The sequence below is a fragment of the Phlebotomus papatasi genome, chromosome 3 (genome assembly GCF_024763615.1).
Source record: "Phlebotomus papatasi isolate M1 chromosome 3, Ppap_2.1, whole genome shotgun sequence".
Taxonomy (NCBI): domain Eukaryota; kingdom Metazoa; phylum Arthropoda; class Insecta; order Diptera; family Psychodidae; genus Phlebotomus; species Phlebotomus papatasi.
Genome location: NC_077224.1, coordinates 20,680,109 through 20,695,046, shown reverse-complemented (window position 1 = coordinate 20,695,046; position 14,938 = coordinate 20,680,109). Strand labels below are relative to the sequence as shown.

Sequence of the window (14,938 nt, the reverse complement as noted above, 5' to 3'; positions counted from 1 at the left end):
AAGAAGAAGCTTTTTTTAAAAAAACATCGTTTATATAGCATTTATTTCAGAGCATATTATTTTCTAACTACATTTTATAAGCACAGTTTTAGCATTAAAATTTAATATTTTAACTAAACCTGTATGGTAATTGCAGTAACAAAAATATTTACGACCTTACTAATAAAATACTGAATAAGTGTTTGCGCAAATATATCCACATTCTCTATTTGGAAAATTTTTTGAATGCTTTTAGGCTCTAGAATAAACGCGACTTTAAATATTTTATGGGAATAAATTTTTCAAATCATTTCTTTTGTCCTTCCCTGATTGGCTGGAACTTGAAAGCTTTTGAAAAGCAATTAAAGCTTTATCTAATCAGAGAGTGGCAATGGGATTAAACAGATTAAATATTCATTTACACATTTTTATAAAATTAATATTAAACTTGAAAATACAAATCTAATCAAATAAGGGGGAGGTTTTCTGGCTTCGCACACACTCTGGCTTCGAACAGTTTAATGAATCTTTAACGAATCTGACTTAGTAGCAATATATTTTATACCTAGTCGTAAGTCACACATTTCCTGGAAAAACTAGATCAGATTAATTAAAGGAATATGAGGGAAATATGTAGTGTTCGAAGTCAGAGTTTGTGCGAATCCAGAAAACCTTCTCTTATGTCTCAAATATAACCAACATAGAGCGATAGTGAATGCACCTAATTATGTCAGAAATGGGACCCTTCACAAAGACATTGAGATACTCTTTGTTCAAACCGAAGTATCCAGAACCAGTTCGAGATACAGGAGTCACTTGGAAGCTAACCCAAACCACTTTTAGTGTCAAAGATTCTTCACCCGGAAGTGTTTGTAAGGTTAGGAAGAAAAGGTCCTGAGGACATTTGGTAGGCGGAGTTCCTATTGGCGAACTTGAAGTCTAAAAAATCAAATTGTTATCATATCTATTGCTTATTGTTGCTACCTAGTTTGTGACAATTTGTAATAATTATGGGAGTCAATAAAAAAACGTTATGTCAGAAAAGAATTTTACTAAAAAGTGTAAAAAAAATATAATTTAGTTTATTCGTTATATTATTATTTGTATTTTGTATTTGTATAATTTTATTTATATATATATCACACATTTTGTTAGATAAGTTTCAGTAGGAGAGACCGACGTAGAATTAGCCACGCATGGTATTAGACAGTGCGATGCTATAGCGTGTCTTAGAAGAAATATTGAGGAAGCCACTACTTATTCGAAATATTTGAAATATTTTTCAGCTTGATACAAACATTTTTTGTACAAATTATACGCAATCAAAAATTTCATTTGCTGGCTAATTCTACCCCGGTCTCCCCTAATTATTGGTTTTTTTTTCTTTCAATCACGACTAAACATTTTTAGATCCATAAACGAGTTACACTATGATCTAGTTTTAAGTGAAAATGTAAGAAATTGTGTCAAAATACTTCTACCTACAAGTACGACGGATTGCTCATAAGATTTCAATTAAAGAAGTAGGAAATGCCCTGGATGGCTCTAGCGGTCTAGCGTACCTGCAAAGAGTGAGAGAGTTACTTTTTCCTGGCAAAAAGGATCACCTGTTCCCATCTTCTAATACACAACAAAACACTTATTTTTCAAATTCAACTAATTTATTTATAAAAAATTCAATAGATTAACTTGGTATTCCCGGAAACTTCTTTTAAAACAGTTTTTATGAAAATCTCAATGAAAAGATTGGCGACTTCCGCTTTGGAGTTGTCTGATGTATGGTATCCGTGAAACGTATTTTTACGCTAGATATCGATTTGTGTCGTACCAATGTCAATAAAATGTACGACTGTACGACATTAAGTCACAAAAAATGAAATAACGTGTTTTCGTCTGTTTTTCTTACTTATTCGGGTTATAGGGTGGAATTACCACTTCTCGTCAGTGCCTCACTTTTCGCCACTTATATTGAAATCTCAATTTTTCCATTATTTAATTAAGATATAAATTAACGGTAAAATTATTTGTATCTATACTTTGTTACTAATTTTTTTGATTTGAATTTAAATGTTTAAGCATTTTTTAGAAGAATATTTTCAGCAAGTACATCGAATCCGATATTTCTTACCAAATACAGTAGAGTCTCTCAAATCTGAATCTCTCAAATTCGAACGCCGTTTGGATTCAAAATGTCAATTGTGAGGTTATGTTAGAAAGTTCGTATTCTTGGTGAATGAAAATCATATTTATGTGCTTCTTCCTGAATGTTTACATACATTATGGTCGTGTAAAATGAAAAGAAAGTATGTTACCACTAAAACTTGTGAGAAAGTACGGGAATTTGATTCAAAGTACAATTTAATCTCACACAAATTTCGTTAGTTTTGAAAAAATCGTTCGAATTTGGGAGGTGAGAAATGTCAAAAATACCCCCCGAGCGTTCGAATTTAGGAGACTCTACTGTATAGTGTCATGAAACTTTTATCGAACAAAATTTCCGATTTTGAATAAATAATTTGTCTATTGAACATTTAATTACATTCAACGAATACATAAAATTTGTATTTAGTTAGTTAATGTTTCATTTTATATTATTTTTTATGTAATTTTTTTTTGTTTCCTTTCTGAAATGGTCCTATAATTTGATTTCTCAAATAAATGTGAAGAAAAATAATTTAATGTGGGTAATAATAAGGTGATCATGAGGAAAAAGAAATGCTGAACTGAATAATCCTAAAATAATCGTGTTTGAACCTTTCTAAGTGGGTGGCGAGAAGTGGTTACAGAACTGACGAAAAGTGGTAAAAAGTGGCGAAAAAATGGTTATTTTTGCATTGTTAATAAAAATAAGTTTTCAGGTATCCCCGCGTCAAATTGTTGGACTTATGTATTAACGAATCTAGAGTCAATACATCTAAGTAACTTTGTATTAAATTTGAGTTATCTGATTATAATGGGTCAAAAGTTATAATACAGAATTATCATTAATCGTATCGAGATATATTCATTACAAAGGTAATCATTTTTACAATATCCATATCCCATGTTAGAAGAATCTGCTAGTCCGTTTGTAGACTCGCCCAGGAGCGCCTTTCCTGCATTGTGGATGCTTCTTTCATGCTTCCGGAGTTGTTGGGCGTAGGCGGTGCATTATATTACGTTATTAACATAATGAAAATTGTCTAAATTAGACATAATACAGTTAATTTTACTTTTTCCTAAAAGTGGCGATAAGTGGTTACTCCACCTTAATAGGGTAGTGTGCCAAATTTCTCGAAATCCTGTCAAAAATGCAATTTTTAAGAAAATTGCACCCAATGTGTAAAGGACTTTTATATCCTTGATATCTTTCAACGAAAAATGCGAAATAAATGACAGTTTATCGATCATGTTATAAAATTTGTATTACAGGGACACTAAGTTTTATTTAGTTAAACATTTGTAACAATAAATTGAATTGAATTGAATTGAATTGAAATAGTCACAATCGATACATTTTATCTCACAGAATAACGTGATTATATAAGATAAAAAATTGTTATATTTCAGTTGTGTGAATTCCCCATTCACTCGAATATGGATCTATTTTATGAAGTTAGACGAAATATGTAATGTCTTGGCCTTCATTTTATTATAGATATTAGGTATCTCAACTCTCAACACATGTTCAACAAGACAAATTATCAGGAAAATTTCTTCAAAAGCATTTCAATGAATTCAAATTCTGACTAAAACAACATTTTTGTTTAAATCAGATTTTAATAAGTCCTTAATGATGAGAAAATTCTTGAATGGACGGAAAATAAGTTTTATTGATGATAATTAGTTAAACTAAAAGATTTAAGCGTAAAATATGTTCTGCAATCGCAAAATTCCTCTTTTTGCAGCATAAAAAAGAGACTTTATTTAATAAATATTAATAGATTCCCAAGCCTCTCCTTTTGCCCAGAGGCTGAATCTCGTGGCCGGAAGTCGGTTTTGTTGCTGTGAATAAATTCCACGCAGCGTCAATACAGCTTCTGAATGTCTGGGAGTGCGGGAAACCTTCAATTGGTCTTCTAAAAGTATCAGAAAAACAGCCACCCAGAGTGCCTACAACCTTGCTCAAAACACCAAATGTCCAAAAATTGCATCACATTAGCAACCATAAGTGATTGTTTCTTTTGCTCTATAAAAAGCTTTTTTATGAAGCACATTTTATATGGCTTTTTCAGTCAAATACCAAAAATTGCTGCAGCACACACCTTCCTGCTGGTACAAGAGCCAAAGAACTCTTCCAAGATCAGAAAATTAATCACAAGGAGTGTGTAATTTTATCAATTAAAAGGCGATTTTGCCCAATTGATCCTCTCGCTTCTAAATCGATGCATTGGGCGGCGATGGTGTGCAGAAAAAAATTGCGCAATAAGAGAGGAAAACCAGACCTCGCGCCACTCCACAGATAAATTATTCAGCTCAGTTGCAATTTACCTGAGGCACACGCCTAGAAAATCCATAAAATGTGAAATATTGTGTTTAAATTGTTTAAAAGAAATACCCATAGTGCGTCTGAAATGGAGGCGCCTGGTGGCTTTTGTCTGTTGAAATTTGAATGTTCAGTGGAGGCGCCAGGTTGAGAGCTTTTGCAGAGCGGGAAAATCACCTTCGTTCAGTTCGTTGAGTTGACAATATGCGAGTAGTGCGGGATTTTGTTTATGAAATTAATCATTTTTTACACCAGAAATTGTCACTATTATCAAAAAATATGTTGAATAGCATAAAGTTGAAGCTTCTCTTGTGAAAATCTGCAGTGAACCTTACAGTTTTTTGTTAGAAAATGCGAGACTTGCTCCTTCTAGCCGGAAAAAGGTAAAAAATATTTCTTTTAGAAATACAAACAGGAAATAAACCTTAAGGATGGACTTCCTGTCACATTATCAGTATGCAGCAAGCATAAAATGTAGTAAAAACAATGTTCCTAAGAGCCTGATACACAAAGAAGGTTTCTAACCTCAAAAATCTCCGGGAAACTTCTTGGAGGGAATAAGAATATTGTCTGGCAAGATTCCTACACAAGCGCACATAGTTCTTATTATACTAATCGCATCATCAGGAGGTGGAGAGCACAGCAGAAAGCGCATGACAACCACACAGAGCATTATTCCACCAAATAATAAAGTCAGCATGGCTGGCAGGGATTCCGGGGGGAGTGGGCAGTATGTTTTGTATCTGGTCAGAAGTGCCTCTATATGCGTGTGAAGTATAGTGAACGACTGGTGGAGTTGAGAAGGCCAGAGAGTTGATTTCAGTGCGAGTATTACAAAGCACCAAAGAGAGAGGAGGCAGAATTGGGAGTTCTTAGTGGTGACCCTCCTGCCCCTCTTGTAAACTCTGAGTGAATCTATGAGTGTCTGTGAGGCGCACAAAAACAGCACAAACAATACAGCAGTATGCGCCGTGACGCTGAAATTATCAAACATACCTCCACAGAGAGAATTGGCTCAAGTATGATTTTGTGCCCTGCAATTGACTCTCAGTTTATTGATTAATCTGCATCCATCTCCAGGATGTGTCAGTGCTAAAAGCATGAGGACTCTTGGTCAGTTACCGGAATCACTACGCATAAAAAAAGTTGTGCTTTTTGCTTCGGATTTGTGTGGAAAAGTGCAGTGAAAATCTTCCGGGTAGAGACTTTGAAAGAAGCTCCCGAGCAAAAGAAAAACAACCAGATTGGGTGCAATACTGAAAAGGGTGCTCCAAGGGGTGGACAAGGGAGTGGACAAAAGATGGATTTAGCATTTAGTATTAAGGATAAGTGTCGTCTATGTGCTGTTGATCTCACAAGTATCCCCGAAACGAAGATTCTTTATCTCAATGATAAGCCTATCCTGGACAGGATCAAGAAGTACCTCCAAGTAACGGTGAGACTAACAAGAAAATACCATTCCCTAGCATCACCCCCTAACAAAGTACCATCAAATTCACTCATTATTGATTTTATTTTTAACTATATGTATACTGACTATGTGGGGGCCATACAAATGTACAGGCCCCACAAATACTCTCTCAAGAACCCCACATAAGCATATTTTCTTCCTGGGAGGGCGAGAAAAAAATATGAACCATACAGTAGAACGACACAATACTTGAGAAATACACACGAATCGCCTCCTCTTGCATCCCCAACCCCTGCGTCCGGAAAAGTCCTCAACAATGGGGAAAACAGCACACAATGCTCCAACAATTTTGAGGGCAGAAAAAAAAACCGAGAAGCTCCATATGTGTTGCTGTCCCACGCGGAAATCAATACACAACACACTGCGCTTTAATTGATGCCCCCAAGGGATGATTTGCATGTGCACTCCCCATGATTTTTGCCCAAATGGGAAATCCTATCACACGAGAGGGGAGACAAAGAAGGGAGTTGTTCTAACGTTAAATTTCAATGAAGCGTCACAAATCTCCCTCCAGGGTGACTTCAAATGTGGTTAGTGAGCTTCCATAGAAACTATTTTAATTCAGTTTTATGCTCAATTTTGAATTTGGATCAGGAGTGTAGCTTTGGCACTGAAAACAAAACTTATGCAGTATTTAATTTAAAGCGTTTTAAAGCTTTCGGTTCGTAGATGTATCCATATCTAGTACAACTGAATAATTAAATAACAAAAAAAATTTCAATTATTAAAATTTGAGATTAAGTGTTTAAAAGGGATATTTTGGAAATATTTTCAACCTTTATTTATTATTACAATAGAAAATTCATTTCAAGAAAATTTGAATAAAAAAATACTAAAATACTCAAAATATAAATAGAAATAATCAATAGGATATTTAAAAGCTGAGAATCACTTTCGAATCACTGGTAAAACATTTATTTTGCAAATTTTGTTATGACTTTCAACAACTTTCTAATGTTTTGCTAATCAAAATTAGTATCCTTTAATCTAAATCTAAAAAATATTGCTTGTTTTAAATGTTTTTTAATATATCCAATCACAAAATTTAATCGTTCAATCATTCAATTTAAATTTGCAATTTAAATTAAACGAAGGCGAAGGTCCTTCCATAAGTTTTTTTTACCCATTCCTTACCATGGTATTATACATCATACGCAAAGTGAGTGATTTTAGATGATTTATTCCTGGGCAACTGATACTCAAATTGCTGTAGAGAATGAATTTTTAGTTACTTTTTTAGTCCTTCAATTACTCGGAAAAAAATAGCCCGAGAGAGATGGAAATACATTTTGTTGTTCTTTTCTCGCTTCACAGAAAGTCATGCAAAATTTTTGCTCAAAATGGCAGACGAAAACTACGACATCCCGTCGAATTTGTTAAGATTGGCCTTTTTCCTCTATCCTGATTTGAATTCTGGTTGCCAATTTGTGTTTTTGGATAGTTACTCTATCTAAATCAATAGAGTTTGTAATATAAATTAATGTAAAGAATTTAAATTCAGTGACCGTTAAGACGTGTGTTTGACAGCGGCTCCCCGCACCCCCATAATAGATAAAAAAAATCTTTTCAGAAAAATCATCTATTGATCTGTAAGAAACTAATTCCAAAATATGAACATTATATCTCAAGTATTTCTAGTACATTGACTGAATGAGTTTAGTTGTAAGAAAAGTAAGCCACGCCCATATAAAACTTAAACAGATTAGATGATTAATCTGATTAATAAAAGGCTTCTAAAAAGCAACATTACGATATACGATTAGGGAGATTAGGAACTTATACAGGCTTCAGATTCGATCTATTACTTCATGATAGATCTGAAGTATGAAAATTAGTAATTATTAATTCGACGGCTCCATTCCATACTATGCTAAGTCGACTTAGCCTTTTATTACTCCGAGAGATATGTTATTCCTGGGACCGAGATCTACAACTGGTGAAAATTTGGTGGTCATCCGGCACTCGGGTAACGAGATATTCAATTTTTTCGAAAAAAAATTACACGGGCAGCATAGGAAATCGCCAACTTCAAATTGTTCTCCTGAAATGTTGTCATTCTGAGATAGAATAGTATGGAATGATACCGTCGAATTATGCTTTCTACATTAAGCTACTCAAAGATTGTTCTTTGAATTTAGCCTATTACAAATATAAAAATTCCAACCATAAGTTTCCAATTTGAAACTTGCATTAGGCCTATAATTTATTCTTCAAAATTTTCGTTTTCTGACAAGACTCTCAGGGAGGCGTGGCTTAATTGCTATATGGGAAGGGGTTTTCACCGTTTTCACTGTCATGATATTATAGAACGCAATTTTCGTTATTTATTCAAAATTATATTTTCAAAACATTAAATAAACAAAAAATATGTAAGATTCACTCGCCTTTCAAAAAGTTAAAAACATTTTATACTGATTATTTTATTGCAAATTATCTCTTGGGCTTAAAATTTAAAAATTACAATATTTTCCTGCGCTTTCATTGGCTTTCATTTATTCAGAAGAATTATGTTCTACAATTGTTTTCTCATTTTTTTAATGATTTATTAACCATTAAAATGGGTAAGTTAGTTCGATAGAGAATTTTGACTTATGGGGTGGGGGGGGGGTCACTGAACACCAGAAGTCAATATCTCTTACCGTTTAGCAACCAAGATGGAGAGAAGTTGGAAAAAACTCGATCGTGGAAACTACTCTCTCGTGGAGTTCGAGCAGTTAAAATTAAAAATCTTGCAAATACGAATTCTTAGGTCGTGTCTACTAGTACAATTCTTGGGTTAGGTCGTATCGGTCGTATCATAACATTAAAGATTTTAATTCATTTGATAGGGCGTGGTCTAAAATTATATAAAATATTAATTTGTTTTAATAGGTTACGTTAAGTACCAACTCTATCAAAATTGTGGAATTTTCAACAATAAAAAAAACATCAGTAATAGCGTTTTAGAAATACCGGGCAAGGGTTAAATGCCAATGCACATCCACGCATACAAAATATATCAATTCTTATCAATTTCGCTTTGAGTTTGTAACACATAAAAATGTGTGAATGTTGGAAAATCTATAGAATGTGTGAGTCAGCTGGACTTGGAGGGAAAGCGGAAAAAATCAAGTGATGAATTGCGTTGAAAAAAACCGCGCACATTTCCCACTCTCTCTGCTCTTTTAGTTATGTTTATGAATATGTGGAAAATCCTCAAAATTCTTCTTAATTTTGTTATTTCCATGAGCTTTTCTCCGTGGAACTTTTTGGGATATAGAGCTTTTGGATGGAAATTTTGTTGAGAGGAGTGTGAATATGTGTGGAGTTTTTGTTTTTTTGTAAATGAAAGAGTTTTGCGTCTTGTTTTGAAGAATATCTTGGGGAATACATTGAAAGCGCTGATAGTCGGCATGATCACATCAAGGTCTTCCCCCGACCATAGTGAGTCCGGCGAACTCATACAGATGCCCGGATACCCATACAAAATAAGAAATTGAGAGTGAGAGAGAATTGAAAGCGAAAGAGGCCCCAAAAAGCAGGTGAATAAACATCAGAAAACACGATTTTCGCGTGATACAATTCCTGGGGCATTCCTGGGATGAGAATGGGATCGGGTAGGAAGGTAAAAAATGGTGGGTGGAAGTCGTGGAAGAGTGATAAAATGTGCGCCGGCGTTTGAAAAATTAGCAACACGTGTCAACGGCTGTTGACTGGAGATTGAAAAGGGCGGGAAATCGCCTTCCAAAACTGTATCAGCATTATAAGATATTGTTTGACCAATAAAAAACAATATAAAAAGAACAGTAGGGCGTATTCTTAACTGGATAAACTTTAAAGTTGAAAATTGTTAACTTACTGTAAGGCATGTTAAACACAATCGGTCTTAAAAAGTTCAGGATCAAATCTCGGCACCGCCTTATTTCTTTTGTTTTATTTTTCTAGTTAATAAGTAAAAAAATCATAATTTAATTTATTTCTTATGTTCAAGTTTTTAGCAAAGAAAAAGACTTTTTTATTTACAGAGAGTAGGGAAATTAATTGTGTTAGGATAAGTGTGCCAAATTTCGGCATAGTTGCATGCAAGCGCCAAAGTCTCAAGTTTAAAATATTATATTTTTAATACAAATTTAATTTTTTGTTGCTTGGAACCTTGTAGACAGTTTATCGTCTTTATTTTCTCTAAAATCATTCTTAATATACATTTTAAAATTAATAAAAATGAAGACATAGCATTGGTGGCCTATATCGGCCACCTTCATTCTCATAGTTCCTTGGCCCTCCGGAATTCTTCCAATGCCTTTTAATAATAATATATTATATTTATTGATATACTGAGCCATATTAGGCCATGTTGTACATTGTTCGGTTTACATTTTTTTTTTTAACAAAAATGGGTATTTCAATTAAAAATCTTTGTATACATTAATTTTTTTCAAGAATTCAATCACTTTTAATTCTGAATCTACATCTTCTTTAAGAATTTTATTAAAGGTTTGGTTTTGAAATAAAGATAACCTTATATCTGAGTACAAACTACAATCAGAAAAAATATGTTTCATGGAAAGTTCCGAAATACATATTTTACAAATAGGAACATCTTCCTTTGTTATAAGACATTATTTGTGTGTAAGACGGCCCAATGTCTTTTTTCAGATCATCTTGCTCGTCGAAGCGATATTTTTTTGTTATTTTTTGTACCGTGTCAAGATTATAAATATCACGCATGCAATACATTTTTTAAATTCTTTTTGCAAGTCACCCTTTGATTGTTTTATAACGATTTTTGCATTTTTAACTTCTAAAATAATCATAAAATTAGGTTTAATAATCTTTATATCGAAATTTGAAATATTTAATTGATTTATTATCAAGTTTTTAAGGAGGTGTCTCACATTCCACACTGCTTTGTCCAACTTTCCAAACTATCTCGCTTTAGGCAAATGACCTTATGCAAAAACTAAAAATTCATTGAAATTTGCGGAACAAAAAATGTGGCCGGAATTGCAAGCTGGCCGGAATTTAGTACACTTAGCCTATTTGCTGTCTAAACTTTAAAGTAAATCTTGAGAAATATTAAATTATTGTAAGGAATGTTGTTATGCATATTTGATCTTAAAAAGCTCAGGATCAATTCTTGGCACTGACAACTCTTTTTTTTTTTACATTTTCATTTTTAAAAATAATACAAAATATTTATTTATAAACAAAAGAAGTTTAAACAATCGCTGGAGTCAAGAATTGATCTTGGGGTTTTGTAATGTGACATTGCAGTATTGATTAACTAAAAAAAAAGATTTTCAATATCTACGCTATATCGTTTTCTTCAAGAATTTAGATCATTTTTTGTTTTTAATTTTTTTTTTTAATTGGGTAAATGAACAAAAATACATTTTTCTTTTTTTTCTTTTATCAAATCCTTTTTTTTATATTTTTCTTAACGCCTCTACACATTGGGAGTAATTTTCGTCAAAAATTACTTTTTTGACAGAATTTTGACGTTTCTACCTACAGTCGTGCAGACAATTTTCTTCAAAAATACAATTTTTGACGAAAACTGCTCGCAATGTGTAGAGGCCTTTATGCTTAAATAAGGTAATGTACTCAATGGGTCAAGTGGTAGAGCACTGGCTCTATGATGCAAATGTCCCGGGTTCGAATCCTCTTTAGGTCACCGAGATTTTTTCCGTAATTAAAGAATTGCATTTGAATTGAATATTTTATGGTTATTCCTGAAAACCTTAGAAGCTGTCTTGGGATTCGCATATATTTCTAAAGGCTTTCCTAGGATTTGTGAATACTTTACAAGTTTTCTTGGTATTCGCAAATAGTTTAGAAAATTCCTTGGGATTCGTGAATACTTTTAAAGTTTTCTTAGGATTTGTGAAAACTTTAAAAGCTGGTATTCGTGAACATATTGCAGGTTTCCTTGGGATTCGTGAATTCTTTATAAGTTCTTTTGGGATTCATAAATACTTTCCAAATTGTATTGGGATTGGCATATATTTCTAATGGCTTTCTGGTATTCGTGAATACTTTTGATTTTTCTTTGGGATTCGTGAATACTTTAGTTTTAGTAGCTGTCTTGGGATTCGTGAAAACTTTAGAATCTGCCTTGGTATTCATGAATACATTGTAAGTTTTCTTGGGATTTGTGCATAATAGAAGCGTCCTTGAAATTCGTGCAAACTTCTTTGGGATTCGTGGATACATAGCAAGTTTTGTTGGGATTCGTGAATAATTTAGAAGTCCCCTTGGTATTCATGAATACTTCTGAAGTTTTCTTAGGATTTGTAAAAAGTTTAGAAGCTGCCTTGGGATTCGTGAATATCTTAGAACATTTCCTGGGATTCGTACAAGTTTAGAAGTTGCTTTGGGATTCGAGAATACATTGAAATTTTCTTGGGATTCGTGAATACTTTAGTAGCTGTCTTGGGATTCGTGAAAACTTTAGAATCTGCCATGGGATTCATGAATACATTGCAAGTTTTCGTGGGATTTGTGCATAATAGAAGCGTCCTTGAAATTCGTGCAAACTTCTTTGGGATTCGTGAACCCATGGCAAGTTTTGTTGGGATTCGTGAATAATTTAGAAGTCGCCTTGGTATTCACGAATACTTCTGAAGTTTTCTTAGGATTTGTAAAAACTTTAGAAGCTGCCTTGGGATTCATGAATACTTTGCAGGTTTTCTTGGGATTCGTGAATGTATTTGAACTCCATGGGGCAGCATCATTATTTACTTAATTATGATCCTGCAAAAAAATCTTAGATTTGGACATCCTTATAGTTTGTACTTATCCAGAAGAATCGGATTTTTATCGATTCTAGATAGTCTAAAAAAATTGTTGTTTCCATGGGTACCCAGTGTCCCAAAGGAGACGAAAGAGTTAAGGTTCGCTAGCGATCAGCTTGGCTGATACCATTTTTTTCTGGTACTTCCAGGTGAAACTTGATGATTACATGCCAAAGATAGTCTGCGAGAGATGTTCTCAGATCATCACGGACATCGATGAACTGGCCAAAGTGGCTAAGAATACCCAAAAATACTTCCTGATGCACCTCAATGCATCACTGAGGAAGATTGAGGAGGAAAGTAATGTAAAACATCCTTCTATTCCACCTGCAATTCCTCAAAAGCGAACCAGGAAGCGTGCTAGAAAATCTCAAACGGAGAAAAATGTTTCTGGACAGGGAATATTGACAAATCCAGCTTCAACGAACCCACCGATATCCCTTGAACAGATGATAAATGAACAACTTTCCAAGAATCCAGTAGGAGCTGATAAATGCCTCCACAGCGATCCTCAGCTCAATTACCTGGCCAGCAACGAAGTGTCCATCTATGCGTACGATGATCTCAAACTGGGGCAGCTCATTAAAGACACAGAACTCCTGAAACTCATCCTAAAGTCTCTGAAGTGGGATGATAGGAATCCAGATATTCAGCTGGAAAAATTGAAAAATACCAGCTTCCGGAAGATTCTCAGTAATTCAAATCTCCTTCACGATGGAGATCTCTTGAGTTTGATTAAGTCTTATGTTGGTCAGGACACATTCTCAAGTACCTTCCGGCCTTTGGATGCTTCCGGGACAACTACAGGGATTGTCTATGATCTTCAGGTGAGCTATCACCTCCCCAATGTCACTGTGACCAGTGGATGCCATGAGAAGTTGGGAGAACTCTCGAATCTCTACAGTGGCGAGGTGAGTGTGACTGAGATGGAAGTTGGAGTGGACCCAGAGCTTTTTCTGCCCTATGACGAAGATACAGAAGCCACAAATGGTGATGGAAGCTGCGACAGTACGACTCTCAGTGTTGATCTCAGCGAGCAGAGAGACTTTGAGGATCTGGAGGAAAAAGTGGAGAACAATAACGATTCAACGACTCCTAGTCGAGCAACCTCAAACATTCCAGACGTTGGATTTGACTGCACAACCTGTCCGGAAAAGTTCCAGACGCATGTTCAACTGCAGGATCATGTACTGACGCATCTGCTGAAGAAGAAGACATCCCCAGGAGAACCAAAACCCAAGATGTGAGTGAGAGTTTAGTTTTGTGTCCAGGAAGATTAAAAAAAATTAAAGAGTTTTTGCAGAACCACCAAAGCTGGGAAGGAGAATGAGGCTAAAGTGAGGAATCTGGAGGAGGGAAATCTCATGGGGAAGTTCACTTGTTTGGTGTGTGACAAGAAACTGTCCACAAAAGGGAATCTCAAGGTGCACATGGACACTCACAAGCCCAAAGGGAAGTACGCTTGCGATAAATGTGGAAGGATGTGAGTCGGATTATTCTCAAAGCTTCATCTCAGATTTCTGAACATTTCCTCCCATTTCCTGCTCTTTTAGATTCAAGACAGTGATCAATCTGGTGCGTCACAAGGAATATCACAGCGGCATAAAGTTTTCCTGCACAACCTGCGGTCGAGTTTATCCTACAAATAGCACCCTAAAGGCCCATAGTATCACCCACAGCAACGTTAGACCCCATACGTGCTCCATCTGTCTCAAGACGTTCAAGAGAAATCAGGATCTCAAGGTTTTTATGAGAGTTTTCCGGAAGTCTTCGTCAAATCTAATTTTTTATTTAATTTCCAGTTTCATTTGAATCAGCATACGGGCCAGAAGCCCTACAAGTGCATTTACTGTCCCAAGACTTTTGCCAGTTCAGGGAATTGCTTCTCCCATCGAAAGCGAATGCATCCGGAAGAGATGAAGCTCGCCAGTCAAGAGGAAGATGGCAATGCCTCTGAGAAAAAGCCATCGGGAGAAGTTTAATTGGCTGGAATACATAAATGTATCAGTGAAGTGTTCCACAGTACTAATTTTGTGTGTATAATCGATAGATAAATGAATATTTCTGTGATATGTTGAGAAAATCCCCATGGAATAAAAGTTGCCATGAAAATGAAAAAGTGAGGTTAAGTTTTGGCGGGAAGACTCCTATCCATTTTCTTTGGAATACTGCCTTTTTCGCATTAAAATGCCTTGCTTTTTCCTTCGTGTACAAGGTAAAATGCTGTAAAAGAAAGCAAATTTTCCTTTC

At 34.8% G+C, this 14,938-nt stretch overlaps 1 protein-coding gene across 1 annotated transcript; it reads left to right on the top strand.

Moving 5' to 3' along the window:
* Positions 1-4,851: 4,851 nt before the first annotated feature.
* Positions 4,852-14,807, top strand: LOC129806854 (zinc finger protein 267-like). The gene is made up of 5 exons (XM_055855660.1): positions 4,852-5,879; positions 12,838-13,931; positions 13,992-14,171; positions 14,242-14,431; positions 14,491-14,807. Exons 1-5 carry the CDS (start codon positions 5,745-5,747, stop codon positions 14,668-14,670), a joined length of 1,779 nt encoding a protein of 592 aa, XP_055711635.1. The 5' UTR covers positions 4,852-5,744; the 3' UTR covers positions 14,671-14,807.
* Positions 14,808-14,938: the final 131 nt, after the last annotated feature.